Below are 15,798 nucleotides of genomic sequence, written 5' to 3' on the forward strand. Positions count from 1 at the left end.
AATTTCATCTTCTTGCACCCAATCTCTACTCTTTTTAGCTTAATTCCATCCAAACTGCACAACATAGCCAAAAACACTCGTTCAACCCGAACAAAGAGAAATAAAAGCTAAAAATAATCCTAAAGTCCTAATCATGTCCTAAAATGCAAGTTAAATGCCATGAAAAATTCACACTCACCATCGACCGGACTGGGAGGAGAACGTCACTTGGGTAGAAGGGGAATTTGATCCTTGACCAGAAGCAGAAGGAGCCCATGAAGGAGAGAAAGTCTGAGCATGCTGGTTTATAATGCCACATCCCGTCCCCTCCCAAGTGTCTTGGCCACCAGGCGGGTCCTATCAAGATTGCTACTCATCTCAATTGAAAAACAAAATAGAAAGATTAGTGTATGGTAGATAACTACACAAATATACGCAGACAACCCAACTAACCTACCTCTCTTAACGAAACATGTTTTAAAATCACCTTTTAAAAAACATTTTTTGAAAAAGTAATTTTTTAATTATGTTTTTGCAATATTCTATAAGAATGCAACGTTTAAGGTTCTACGTATAAAGTTTTTAACAAATACTTATAGAATGTAACATTTATGTACTATCAGTGTAAACATTAATATATAATCACTACACGATCTACCATTCATTTGAATTATTTTTTAAAGAGTCAATGATAATTAAATATAAATGGTGAATGATCCAGTATGAGTGTATAAACTCATACACTATCAATACATATATTTTTTCTCATACTTATATATGTTATGTACATAAGAATAAACTTTTAATATTATTTACATACAATGTCCTATAATTGATATCAATTTCATAAAATATTGAAAATTAAAATGAGAATTATGAATGAATTTGCTTGAGTTTAATTTTTGAATATTAAATGAAATTGAAAATTAGATAATATCATTTTTGAATTTTTGTTTTTTTGGATAGATTGGATATTCACCCAAATGAATATATACATAGATATTCATTGGATATAATAAATGAATTTAAATATTCATTGAATATAATGGATGATTTTAAATCTATCTATTATCAGTATCATTTGAATTATATCAATTTAAAATCATTAGTTCTAACAGATTAATTTGGATAAAATTAATTTGGATTTTTGCCAATTAGGAATAATTTTGCCTTGATAACACATGCAATAACACCACTACGTCTAGGACAGCATATGTACACCCATCAAAATATCCTTGTATGTTCACCCTCTATCACCACAGCAATTGTGTAAAAACAAGGTAAACAGAAACAAACCATTTGAGGCTGATCAAGGACTGAGAATAATGAACTTCATAAAATGACTACAGGGACACTTGTGAATTGTGATTATTGAACAAACATCCTAAAATGTAACAGAATATACGGTACATCTTATCAACATAACTTACAGACAACATAAATGTACAGGTTGCAATCATAAAGAAGTGCTCGGTAAGGAACCCATTAAGATAATATTTCCATCTTTATGCACTCTAGTATTCTCAGGCTTTTCCCTGGTAAATAATCTAGAGAGGAACCTGGATGACAACCCAGAACTGAATCCACTGCCTAACATGTCCAAAGGTCCTCTTGTTTCACCATCTCCTCTTTGGTTTACGCTGTCGGTTAAGCTCCTTGTCTCATTCAATCTGAGGTGTACTCGACAAGGACAATTTGGAAGCTTTCTGAAGCAACGCTTATGGAAAACCGATTGACAAGCTTTGCACCTTTCAATATCATCCTCCTGTTGATAATTAAGCAAAGATTAAGGTTGCTACTTTTCAGTGCATAAAAAAACTAACAGAGTATAAGCACAAAAAGGGACTAAAGTAAGGGAGGGAGGGAGAGGCAATGGGGATAGCATAAATGGGATTGACTTATGAACCTTAGAGCACTTAAGATTCCTGGCTCATGAACAACAAGAAATTCATCTAAGAGCAAATGTAGTTTGTAACTTAGCCCCTATTATACAGAAAAATAGAACATAGAACCTCCTGATAAACTAGGGACGCTGAAGAAATAAAACTTGAATATATGCAAAGAGCAGTCATATTTTCATTCATGATAAATTGTGTTATAAAAAATTATCTTATATAAATTTTTCTAATTTATGGAATGACACCATAAATGCTCTATCATAAATTATATTTATTGATAAAGCATGTTAAGTCCTTCTTAATCATTTCGTCAATGGTTTTTCTTGGTCTCTCTCTTCCTCTAGGAATTGAACTAGCCTCCACTTGATCTACTCTCCTTAAAGGGACTTCTACCGATCTCCTCCACACATGTCCAAATCACATAAGGCGCAATTCTACCACCTTTTCTACAATTAGAACTACTCCAACTTTCTCCTTCATGCATTCATTTGTAATCCTATCGAAGTGAAGTCTGGACCTGCTAAACCTAACAAATCCCTCAATGCAAAAACCTAAAATTTCCAGTTGGTGGAATCCAGTTCCATTCTTTATGGTGGATGGATTTTAAGAGGTACAGAGAAACTCACACCTATTTAAGCCATACAGTCGTATCCCTCCAAAGGGTGCATTAGATTAGTGAAGTGTGTCAAATTGAAACCTTGCGTAAGGTTATCCAACAACTGAGAAAGGTTGCGTTTTCTTTTTCTTTTTTGCCCCTTTTGCTTGCTAAAGTTTATTGCCAGTAGCCAAAGGCACATGTTAGAACAGGTATTGAAATTAGAAAGAAATTAAGAAGAATACACATGAATTCAATGAATCACAAGAATTAGGGAACCCTAAATCCTGTACTTTATTTGATATTGGGGACCATGAGTTTGAGATAGAGAGATTGAAAGATAGAAAGAGAGGACAATTCCTCAACTGATTTCCAGAAATTAGTTACCAATTCACTTTCTTACCCAAAAACTACCCTCCTCTTCCCCATTCCCTTCTTTTATACACTTCCTATCCTAACTACTTTTCAAAAGTCAGTTAGTTCCCTCCTAAATGCCACGTGGGCGCCTCATATACACTTTTGTAATAAGGGGTTTTGGTCTACTCTTTATTCTATCTATTTGTCTTATCCTATCAATACTCCCCCCCAAAAGTTCCACCTTGTCCTCAAGGAAAAATGCGGAAAGACTTCCTCCAGTTGAGCAGCCTACTCCCACGAATTATCACATGAAGGAAGTTTGTCCCACTGCACCAAAACCTCCAACTGTCCTTGATCATCCAGTCTACATTGTAAAACGTCCATATGAGAGACTTGCAATTCCCACTCTTCAGATAATATAGGAGGAATAGATTGAGGTTGTTGAGATTGTTTGAGAACTTACTTCAACAAGGACACGTGAAAAACTGGATGAACTTTGGCATATTCAGGGAGTGCCAACCTACAAGCCACGAGACCCACCTTTTCCAGAACTTGATAAGGACCATAAAATTTGGTAGCCAGCTTGGCTGCTGGTCTGTTTGCTAAGGACTTCAACTTGTATGGTTGAAGTTTGAGAAATACCCAATCACCCACCTCAAACTCAACCTGTCTTCTATGTTTGTTGGCTTGTGTGCTCATCGCATCTTGCGTCCTAACTAGATTTTGTTGCAATTCTTGTAAAACCAGATCGCGTGTCATCATTAATTGGTTAACTTCTTCAATACGAGACGTGAATGTGCAACCTTTGATTAGGATTGGAGGATCTCTTCCATAAAGAGCCTTAAAGGGAGTCATACCAGCAGAAGCATTGTATGTGGTATTAAACCAAAATTCAGCCCATGGGAGCCACTCTACCCATTGTTTTGGCTATTTTGCCAGTTACCACCTCTGTCTGGCCATCCGTTTGAGGGTGGTAAGTCGTACTCAACTTCAGTTTCGTGCCAGCCAACCTGAATAACTCTTGCCAAAAATTGCTCAAAAAAATCTGGTCTCTGTCAGAAACAATAGAATCAAGGAACCCATGTAACCTCACCACTTCCCTGACAAAGACAACAACATCTTTAGCATGGAAGGGATGACCAAGAGGATAAAAATGAGCATATTTGGACAACCTGTCCACTATGACCAAGATGGTATCCTTTCCCTTTGATTTAGGCAATGCTGTGATAAAATCCATTGAGATATCTTGCCATACCTGAGTAGGGATTGGCAGAGGTTGTAGAAGACCACCTGGTGTCAAGGTAGAGTACTTTTGCCTTTGGCATACATCACAAGCTTTAACATATTGCTTCACTTGCCTCCTCATTCCATCCTAATAGAAGAAACTGGACACCCTTTTGTATGTCCTAAAAAACCAGAATGCCCACCTGAAATGTTGTCATGACATTCAGCTAGGATAACGGAAATCTTATTGGAGTCTTTCAATAATACCAATTTGCCCTTATACAACAATCTGCTAGCCTGAAATTTGAACCCTGGATGAGAATTTGGATCACAAGCCAAATCTTGAATTACCCTTTGCCACTTAGGGTCCCTCTAAATCTCTTCAAACCACCCTTCATCATCTGTCATAGTTACTACTGAGATAGCAGCATACATGGCCTTTCTTGAGAGCATCCACCACTGTATTCTCCTTACCAGGTTTATATTGGATCTCAAAGTCTAGTCCAATCAACTTGACTGCCCATTTGAATTGTTCCTCATTGAAAAGCCTTTGGTCAGTGAGAAACTTTAAACTCATTTGATAAGTTCTAATCACAAAATGCCTTCCCATCAAATAATGTTTCCATTTCTGAACTGCTTGAACCAGAGCCATTAATTATCTTTCATACACTAACTTCAATTAAGCCATGTTTGATAAACCTTTGCTCCAAAAAGCCAAAGGTCTCCCTTCTTGCATCAATACGGCTCCTAGACCCTTACTAGATGCATTTGTCTCAACAATGAATGTCTTAGAAAAATCTAGTACAACTAATAAAGGTAGGTTGATCATAGCATCCTTAAGAGAATGAAAAGCCACAGTAGCCTGCTCATCCCACACAAAACTGTCATTTTTAACCAACTTTGTCAAAGGTTTGGCTATTTTGCCATAGCCTTGTACAAACCTCCTATAGTAGCCCGTAATTCCAAGGAATCCCCGCAATCCTTTTAAATCCTTAGGAATAGGCCAAGAGGCCATTGCTTCAACCTTGGCTTTGTCTGCTGCAACCCCCAAATTAGATATGGTATGGCCTAAATATTCCAAACTGTTTTGAGCAAAACTACACTTCTTCTTATTAACCTTTAGTGAGTTCTTTCTCAATACTTCCAAGACTTCCTTTAGATGTCCCTCATGATCCTTTACCGTGAGACTATAGACTAAAATATCGTCGAAGAAAACCAAGGCAAATTTCCTTAGGAATAGTCTCAATACCTCATTCATAAGGGCTTAAAATGTGGAAGGGGCATTAGTCAACTCAAAAGGCATAACCACAAATTCATAGTGCCCTTCATGCGTTCCAAAAGTTGTTTTATCAATATCAGCTTCTTTCATTTTGATTTGGTGGTAACCTGCTTTTAGATCCAACTTAGTAAAAGTGGTGGCTCCTCCAATCTCATCCAACAATTCTTCGATGATTGAAATAGGAAATTTGTTGGGTATGGTTACCTTATTTAAGGCACGATAATCAACACAAAATCTCCAGCCCCATCCTTTTTCTTTACCAGAATAACGGCTAATACTATGTCTGATTACCCCTGCCTCCAACATCTCCCCTACTAGCCTTTCTATTTCAGTTTTCTGATAATGAGGATACCTACAGCGTCTGAGATTTGGAGTTGAAGCTTCCTCTACCAAGTGTATGGCATGATCCTGCTTCCTGGTTGAGGGTAGACCTTTAGGCTCTGAAAACAAGTCCTCAAGTTCTATCAACAATTTTGCAATAGGAGCAGCAGGAACCAACTGAGCCTTTGAATTGCAAGTGTTCATTTGGCATTGAATTAACAACCCTTCCCCTTCCTCTTTTAGTATCTGCATTAGTGCTCCATATGAGCGGTTGGTCTTGGCTAAAGCTAGATTCCCTGAGATGGTAATCAGTTCTTCTCCTTTCTTGACCTGAAGTTCTAGTTTGCCAAAATCCACCTTGATTTCTCCCAGCACTGCTAGCCAATCCAACCCTAAGACCATATCAACTCCTTTCAACGAGAACAAATAGAAGTCTTGAGATTCCTGCAACCGTTGCATTTGAAATCTCAACTTAGCACATTTCCCCCTGCATTTCACTTTGTGACCATCACCTACTTCCACACAATAAGGAGGAGTGTCCTCTATTGTCAAATTCAGCTTCTATACTAACTCAATGGCTATGAAGTTATGGGATTCCCCACAATATATCAAAATGAACACTGTTTTTCCCTTAACTACACCTTCTACCTTCCATGATTTGGTAGTTGTAAAGCCAAACATTGAACACAGGGACAGGTGTAATGATTTGAATGTTTGCATGATGTCTTCTTGGCCCTCCAACTCCTCTTCCTCATCTTCTTCCAATATGATCATCCTAAATTGTCTGTTCTTGCATCGATGTTCTCTATTATAAGGCTCATCACATCTAAAACACAAGCCTTTCTCTCTCTTTTCTCTGATCTCAGCATTAGTCAGCTGCTTATACTCCCCTCCTCTATTTTTGATTCCCTCTCCACCTTGACTCAGATTACTGCCCCTGCTAAATTCATTACTATTAACACTTTCTCCACCTCGGTCCATATTAGCTTTTGACTCCAATTTGATAGTCTTAGTATGTGGACCCTATCTAGAACTCCCCTGTTGTCTATGACCATAAGAAAATCCACTCTTCTTGCTAAGCATCATATTCTTCTGCTCAATTAACAATACTTTTTGAATAATTTCATAAAGTGAATGTAACTCGTAAAGCTTTACCTCCGCCTGCAGTTCTTCTTTAAGACCATTCAGAAAGATACCTCTCACAAATTCTTGGTCTATTGACCTTAATGCTCCCACATATTTCTCAAAGTCTTCAATATACTCCTCCACTAATCCTTTCTGTTTGAGTGAGTAACTGTTCAAAAGGATTTTGAATCATGGAAGGTTGAAACCGTCTCACCACCGCTATTTTAAATCCTTCCCAATTTGGATTAGGATTACACTTCTCCCACCAATGGTACCAACTCAAAGCATTCCCTTCTAAAGCCATAACCGTAGCTTGCATTTCTCCACTTCAGTTACCTCCTTCAACGAGAAATAACGTTCCAGTCGATGTGTCCAACCAAAAACATCCTCTCCAGCAAAAATTGGAATCTCTAATTTCCTCCATTTCTCCCTTCGCCCTAATTCCTCGCTCCTTCCTCCCGTACTAATTCTGCGATTTGCTCCTCATGTTTCTTCGCCAATGCTTCTGCGAATTCCAATCGAATTCGCATCTCTTCTCTTTCTTGCTCCCACTCCTCCGCAGATCTCGCCATGCTCCTTGTCCTCATATGCAGCACCAAAATGAAGCGTGGATTTTTCAGGGCACGAGAAACGGTGCTCTGATACCAGTGTTAGAACTGGTATTGAAATTCGAAAGAAATTAAGAAGAATACACACGAATTCAATAAATCACAAGGATTAGGGAACCCTAAACCCTGTACTTTATTTGATATTGGGGAAGAACCATGAGTTTGAGATAGAGAGATTGAAAGATAGAAAGAGAGAGGACAATTCCTCAACTGATTTCCAGAAATCAGTTACCAATTCACTTTCTTACCCAAAAACTTCCCTCCTCTTCCCCATTCCCTCCTTTTATACACTTCCTATCCTAACTACTTTTCAAAAGTCAGTTAGTTCCCTCCTAAATGCCACGTGGGCGCCTCGTATACACTTTTGTAATAAGGGGTTTTGATCTTCTCTTTATTCTATCTATCTGTCTTAAGCCAAAGGCACCTTGGCCTAAATTTTTGGGGGTACCCTCATGCTCAGAAAAAATAATAGTATAGACTAGATTAACTGTCAAGTGTCACCTTTATAACAAGAAAGTTGGTTATATTCATGTTCAATTCTTGTACTTTGAGCATTGTATTAATTTTTAAAAGGGCTAAAGATGTTGAAGCTATATTATTTCCCTCATGACTAGCTTCCACATTTATAATAGAAAATAAAAATGCTTCAAATAACAAGAAAATTGGAGCTTAAAAAATATATACAACAACAACAAAGCTTTTATCCCACTAGATGGGGATGGCTAGCTTAAAAAAGATATATCAAATAAAAAACTTCAATAGCTACTTGGTTAAAAAAAGAATGGAATATATGAATCTCCTTTTTTTAATGGAATAAAGATATTAATCTCAATGACTGCTAATATAAATATCCTATTATGAAAATTGTACAAATGGATGAAAATCACAAATTTTTTGCCCTATAAAACGGATTTCCCCATAGACTTAAAAGAGTATGTTCATATAAAGGTGGCAAACAAAATAGCAGAGAAGTTCAAACTAGAAAATTGAGCAGATGAGCCTAATGTGAAACAATTCAGAGCACATTAAAATTCAATTTAGATTCTCTAAAGTAACCTAGATTGAACTATGCAATCGATAAATCCTACGTCAGAAATTTGCTTTTTACTTCTAAAAAATATCTAAACCACCATTCATAAAAAGTCCAAATCATTCCCTTTTCATCAATAGCTCCCAGTCTCCCACCCAGCAAGTTGAGTATATTTTCTACAGTGCACCTCGGGAGCCAGACTAAAATTCTAAGAAGTCATTAACTCATTACCTTTAACCTTTCTCATTGATATTAATTTTTTCCTACACGAATTCATTACAAAATCTTATCTACGGACAGATACACACCTGAAATGGGAAAATGAGAGAAACTGGATCGTTGCAGTCTTGCCGTGCACTGCAGGGGATTCCCACATCACAGCATACAAGGCATTGGTCAGTAATGTGTTCCAAGATTTTTCTTGACACAGTTTCCACCATTGTAGGAAGTGCTGCATAGCAGTTCTATGCATCAGGAAAATTTTATATGGTAAAAAAATAGCATTATACATTTAATGTAGTAAATGAAACATAACAACTTCAAATTAACTATTGATTAACTCCAAAATGCATAATCAATAGGACATTTCTAGTTGCTAGTGAACAAAAAGAGATAAATGAAATTGAAATGGAACATACAAGGTAATATGCATGAAGTTGGTAGTTAGTACATAAGTTATCTAACTATAAATCATGATGCCCACTTCCAAACAAATAAGTTGACTCTAAAATATGAATCAAGGCTCAGTTTTGACACAGACTAGCTAGAAATTACATGTTTTGAATTGCAGGCCTGTTCAGGGGTAATAACAAAGAGTAAAATACCAAAAGTAGTAGCATTCCTAAAGGTCTTATGGGTGACAATGTCAGGATGTGATTATAATTGCTACCTCACAAGGTTGAGATGTTATATGCTCTCCAACCTACCTGCTCAAACAGCTATTTCCAGAACTGTTAATGACAAGGTACCATAGGGTAGAAAAGGATAATGATAGACCAGATCTACAGTGCAACCACAATTATTTCCATGATGATATGTATCACGATATTAACATACGTTCAAAATTTAAGAAACTTGGTAACAGAATGCAAATTTCCATGTTAGGAGCAACGAATGCAGATCTGTGTCCATGCATGCATCAAAGCATGTGTTAGTGAGTAGCTGGGCTTTAGATATCATGCATTAAAATTAAAACACAATTATATTTATCACAAGCAGAGAAAAACATGTAAATGGAAAGGAAATTAAAATGAACTTCCATTTAAATCACAAATAAGCAGTAAGCTGAAATAGAAGCTAACCAGCAAAGACTCCTTTGGAAAGATCAATCAAATCTCTAAGAGCAAAAAAGTCGTTGATTTCAAGAAGATATCTCCGATTTCCAAGTCCTCTGTTGATAGACCTCCGGAATGGGCAGTGAACATATGGAAGCATGCTTCCTATCTTTTTCCTCATATTCATAACATGGAGCAAGGCTGGGACCTTTGACAAAAGGAAGGGATTAACTGCAGTGACACAAAGCATGGGCTGCAGAGGAAATTCCATTAATAAAAATTTGACCACAATGTTAAGAATAATTCCAAAATATATGATTTTAAGGTGATGGTAAGAAGGAAAAGAAAAAACAGCCATTTATCCATTTATTTATCCATGAGTAACCAAGTGAGAAGCAACCACTTGTTTTCTCCATTGGGCACTTGCTACTTGCTAGGGACTTCTTAGAAATGAAATTGAATTGTAAGTTACAAGTCATCGGCATCTAAAAACTAAGCAAAGAAGATAATAAAGACAATTAAGCTAAAATACCAACCAAGAAAATACACAAAGTTTTATATGAACATGTAATAAGCCAACAAAATCTTAACATGCATCAATAAGCTCATTATAATTACAAACAATCATCAACTATCAAAATAGCAATGACTTTATCCATCCTACAAGAATTAAGATCCAAAACATTCCTTTTTGAACTCAGAAAAGAGAAGAGATAGCCAGCATCTCTTTCTAGTTGATTGTACATAGGAACTATGGACATCAGCATATATATGAAAGGCGATAAGGATAAACAAACATCAAAAGAAGGAAGTGTTAGTTTTAAAACTACCTGTTCAAGTATAGAATCCAGATAAGACTTCGCCATCTGAGAAACAGGATAATGAGTGAAATCCCAATGATGCAAAACCCTTGCTGGCAGCACTGCAGTCTCATTTGTATGGCAAGAAGAGCAGAACAACTGGCCTGTGTATTCACATAATCGAGGCTTCCCCCACCCAAGTGTCTGTACAAAATCCCAAATCAAAGTCTTGCCATCATCAAAATGCATATGGCATCCAGCACAAGTGTAATGTTGTGCATCTAACAACTGTTTTACAGATTTGTTTGGTGGAATTTCAACAATAAGTGATATGGTCTTCCCTAAAGTGGAGAAGTTCCTATTGAAAGAAGATGGTGACACTGGTGTATTTGAGACAGGTGAAACAGGTTGTAAGTCTTGAGGAGACAAAAACCAAACCAATGCACTTGGAGGAGTTGAAAAGAACCTGGTACGGAGAATAGACTGTAAACACTCTTGAATGAGAACACTTCTCTTCACAATAATATCAGGAGATGAACTTCTAAATATATTGGACTCCTTGTCAACAGAAGACCAAGGTAAAGGTAAATTCCAGCCTTGATCAGTGAATAAGGTTTTCATGCAACGACAAAGAGCGAGGAAATCACGATATCGCTTTTCAACCTCCCACTGGTCCTTGCCGCTCCACACTTTTATTTTATACACAGTGTATTCCTTAACCCCAACCAATCTTTCACTGAAAGAGACATCTCCTTTCTTCTGCCTTGCACCTACCACTTCAATTCTATCTATTCTTGTTGGACGCTGAACTAGCAGGTAAGTGTCATTTGTACTAGAAGTAGAAGCAGTCAACCCACCATCTCTTAAAGGCATAGAAACTTGTGATTTAAGCAATCTGTTACCCATGGCAAACTTAGCCCTGGGAGAATCCATGGAGTCCAGTAAAATATCTTCCATTTCCTGAACAACCTCATCATAGAATTCATTTGGCTCAAAGTCCTCTATCTGCAATATTTATGTCAACAATGAACCCAATGGAGAACCATTTACGTAGAATGATCATTGCCACCGTATGCAAATGCACAATGCAAGTAAATTTGCAGCAAAAAATAGATGCTCCCAGCCATATGTCTAAGACAGCATTTCTGTACAGTAGTTTTAACATGAACTAATGTACACGATGAACTCCATATGTGACAGCATATCCAACATTGAGTTTCATAATATGCACATATCAATAATTTTAAATTTGTTGATATAATATCGTATATAGGGATTACTGCGAACCCGACTCTATGGGCGGCCTAGTGCACAAAGTTCTCACCAAATGGGATACCGAGGCAAGCAACCTTATCATTGCGTCGAGGCTCACCCACGAACCCAAGCCTATATAAACATTTTCTATTTTTCATGTGGTGAGGGAAAGGAAATAAAACAGCCTTTCTCAACAGTAAATAGTAAGAGATGAGGCAGTGATTTAAATTGCGGCTGCAATATTGCGATATAACCACAATATTGCAGTTGCAGTGACTGCCGCAACCGCATCACACCACAATTGCGATGTGATTCCGAATCACAATGATGCGGCCGCATCGGGCCGCAACGTAACCGCATCGGGCCGCAACGCAACCACATTGGACCGCAACGCAACCGCATTGGGCCACATCAAATTCAAAAATAGTTTTTAATCACAAAATAATTCACACTACAATGACCGTAATCCGCATCACAACGGCCGCAATCCGCATCACAACGGCCACAATCACAGTAACCGCAACCATTACTGCAATCGCGACCGCAACTTAAAACACTGAGATGAGGATTAAAAGAGGAGTGAGAAGGACAAATGAGTCATTCATCCAAACCTTTTGAAATTCAAAAAATATTTAATCATTTAGCTAAAGAATAATTAATTCAACTGTTAGGTGAAATAGTCTTCCAGAAAATTGTGCATGTTTTTTTAATCAGGTTAGAAATGCCATATAAAATCTATTAGGCCTGAATGTTAACAAAAATATTTCAGTGCAAATAGAAGTAGCCAATTTAATAATTAAAGAAGATTGAAAATGATTGCTTGAAAGACAGTAGAACTAACTGCTCACCTTAGATATCACAGGACTTGTTTCTAACAGATTTGTTGACATGGGATAGCTCTCTAATGTTTTCTTCATTCCATGATTTGAAGGCGGCACATTTTGTTCAGATCTCTTAAATGATTTTACATTTATATTCCCTATATGGTTGGATGAATTGTAAAAAATTTGATCAACTCTGCTATCAGAAAATTGATCAAACTTGATCTTAGAATGATCCAACTCTGATTTTTTTACATGCTGAGCATCACTAGTGGCAATAACATTTTCTATGGAGATAGATTGATCTCCTTTAACATTCATACTCATACACTGTTGTGCTTCCTCTGTCAGTGGATCCAAATTTACTTCACAGGCCTCGGTGGTAGTAGAAGTTTTAACCAAATTGTCCGAACCTTGATCCTGTGGATTGACTGTGTTTAAAAAATCATTCACGGCAAATGTAGGAGTGTCCCTGACCTCTTCTATTGCTACTGGCTCACCAATACCTTTTAATTCTTCAAGTTTTTCATTGATTATGACCATGTCCTTTTTATCTTTTCCTGACTCTTTTTGACTGGCACTTATACAACCCGCTGAGCTCAAGGAACCTAACTTCGCTGGATCTTCTCCAACTTCATGATTCCTTTCTCGCCGAATGTGAAATGGATTAGACATTGAAAGCGGATCGCAGCTCACATTTTCCATCAAAAAATCATCCAAGTCATCTGAACCAAAGGCCACTGAAGAGTTTATAAGCAAAGGATTCTCATTTTGCAGTTCCGGTTCCTTACGATAATGTATAACCCTGGACAAATAAGACTCATTTTTATTCTCACCATCACTGCCATAGCTGTACATGGAATTCTCACCCTCCGAATGCTCAAAATCAGACAATCCTCCATTTTCTTCCCTATCCGTCTCCGTCTCACTTTCGCCACAATTGAAATTCGACCGCACATCAAAACCATCAATTCCAACAGCTCCACAAGATAAACCACTCTCCCCACCAGCTCCATAGTTGTACATAGAAGCCTCACCCACTGTATGCTCTTCACAATCAGACAAACCTCCAACTCCTTCCCTCTCCATTTCTCTTTCCCCACCTTCCAAACTTGATCGCACATCGTAGCCATCCAATCGAACAATTCCACCACCTTCTTCGACCATCACCTCAGACGCGAACCCATCTACATCCCTCAAACCAATCCTCTCACCATTCCTTACATTACCACTCTCACTATTACACGAACTCTTAATTCCTACATAACCATCAACTCCTTTTAATTCATTACCTCCTCCACGCTCCTCAAATGGCTCAACCATATGGTTAAACTCTACCGTAGCAAGTTCATCACCACCATCATCACCATAAAATTCCAATCCACTTGAGCCGTATCCCAAACTCCGCGGCCCAGTTCCGAACTTATCATGATCAATTTGATTAACCTCAGCCCTACCACCACCACCCAAACTAAAATTCTCCAATCGATTACTATCCTCCCCAATTTCAAAACCCCGAACCGAACCGAAATCCAATTCAGAGAAATCATTATACAGCGAAACGGTGCTTCGCACGCTCGGTGTTCCCATAGCGGAGTTGGCGCTGCAATAGCGATCAAACTCCGATTCGCCGCATGAGGAGTAGCGAGAGGAGGGTGAGGCAGCATCGTCACCGTCCGATTGGTGAACACGTAGAGGAGGGAATGAATCTAACGGATCGAGAGAGGTTGTGGAATCGCGAGTTGTTTCGCCCATTGATCATTTGAAAAAGGGAGAGGAGAAAATGAAGGGTTTGAAAGAGATTTCGATTTGGGAAATGGGAATCTGTGATTTGATGTTGTGTGAGATAAGGGAAGGAATGGTACGGTAGGATTCGATCGAGGTGTTGGGGGGAATAGGACAGTGAGAGAGACTTACCCAGCACCGGGGAGGATATGATGATGCATTCGAAAACGAATTAAGAACAAAATATTGAAAATTAGCTGTTTCGGTTTTGTCAGTATAATAGAAGAGCATTCATCATTTGTATCAATATGTTATTAATAATAATTATATATAAATGGATAATAAATTAATAATGTATAAAAAATTTATATGTTACTGACAATGTATTGGTCTAGTAAGCTAAGAGCTTGCTATATTCTAGTATTATTAAAACACCAATAATTAATTCTCATAAACGACATTTGTTAGGATGAAGAGTATTCCTACACAAAATATTAGTTTTTTAACCAAAATGATAAGAAATACTCTTCGTATACCAAAAATCTCTCTCATCCATTTTTTCTATATGTCTTTATATTTCTAGATTAGTATACACACAGATCTTATTATAGAATGGGCATATGGGAATCATGGGATTATAAAAAAAAGACATTCTTCTATTAATGAGACATGTATCTCCAAGTGTGTATTTTTGTCCTCAAGATATTTGAATTTCTAGAGTTAGCCATTCAAAATGTCATTGGCAGGGTTTGAATTTTGAATTTTCATCACACCATGCCATTGAGGCATTTAGATCAAGTCTGGAATTTGGAGAACAGATACTGTTGGAACATGGTTTGTTGAAAATCATGAGTGAGAACTTTTGGGTGTGAAATATAAAAAACACCCAAATCTCACATAGAAGAGTTTGAAAAAACAACTCTCAAAGTCCCACATGAAAGAGTTTTGAAAAAAATAAAAATTAAGCTCCCAAGTCCCACATTGGAGAAATGAGGAACATGAGAAAAATCACATGTTATAAATAGAGGTTTTCTCCCTTCATTTTAACTTGCACTAAGTTGAAGGCGTTTCCTCTCAACTTTTCTTTCTCCCCCCTAATATTCTGTCGACGCATTTCCGGCAAACTTCTCCCATTTTCTTTCTGTGGCACTTAAGAATTGGCACAGGCAACCAAAGTGGGATTCCGAGAACTGACACTAGTAGTCAGTATTGTGGGTAAAAAATTGGCACAGGTAGCCATATTGTGGGATTTCAGAACTGACACTGGTAGTCAGTATTGTGGATAAAGAAATTGGCACATGTAGCCATATTGTTGGATTTCGAGAACTAACACTGATAGTCAATATTGTGGGAAGAGAATTGGCACGGGTAGCCATATTGTGGGTAATTTCGAGAATTGGCACTGGTAGCCATATTGTGGTGGGTGTATTCGAGATCGGTTCTTACAGTGCAGTAAGAATTCGATAACAGAGATCTGGGTTGTTTTATCCTAGGGACGGCGTGGTTGA

At 37.6% G+C, this 15,798-nt stretch overlaps 1 protein-coding gene across 4 annotated transcripts; it reads right to left on the reverse strand.

Annotated features, from left to right (window-relative positions):
- On the reverse strand, nt 1,196–14,548 carry LOC109343381. 4 transcript variants are annotated; one of them, XM_019581624.1, is made up of 6 exons: nt 13,573–14,545; nt 12,593–13,542; nt 10,521–11,495; nt 9,718–9,943; nt 8,725–8,867; nt 1,196–1,744 (listed from the first exon to the last, which is right to left on the reverse strand). In XM_019581624.1, exons 1-6 carry the CDS (start codon nt 14,318–14,320, stop codon nt 1,436–1,438), a joined length of 3,351 nt encoding a protein of 1,116 aa, XP_019437169.1. In that variant the 5' UTR covers nt 14,321–14,545; the 3' UTR covers nt 1,196–1,435. The 4 variants fall into 4 exon arrangements, with proteins under 4 accessions (XP_019437169.1, XP_019437168.1, XP_019437167.1 ...); XM_019581623.1 differs by having other exon boundaries at nt 1,197–1,363; nt 1,414–1,744; nt 12,593–14,545; XM_019581622.1 differs by having other exon boundaries at nt 1,197–1,744; nt 12,593–14,545.

The sequence above is a fragment of the Lupinus angustifolius genome, chromosome LG03 (genome assembly GCF_001865875.1).
Source record: "Lupinus angustifolius cultivar Tanjil chromosome LG03, LupAngTanjil_v1.0, whole genome shotgun sequence".
In the NCBI taxonomy this organism is placed as follows: Eukaryota; Viridiplantae; Streptophyta; class Magnoliopsida; order Fabales; family Fabaceae; genus Lupinus; species Lupinus angustifolius.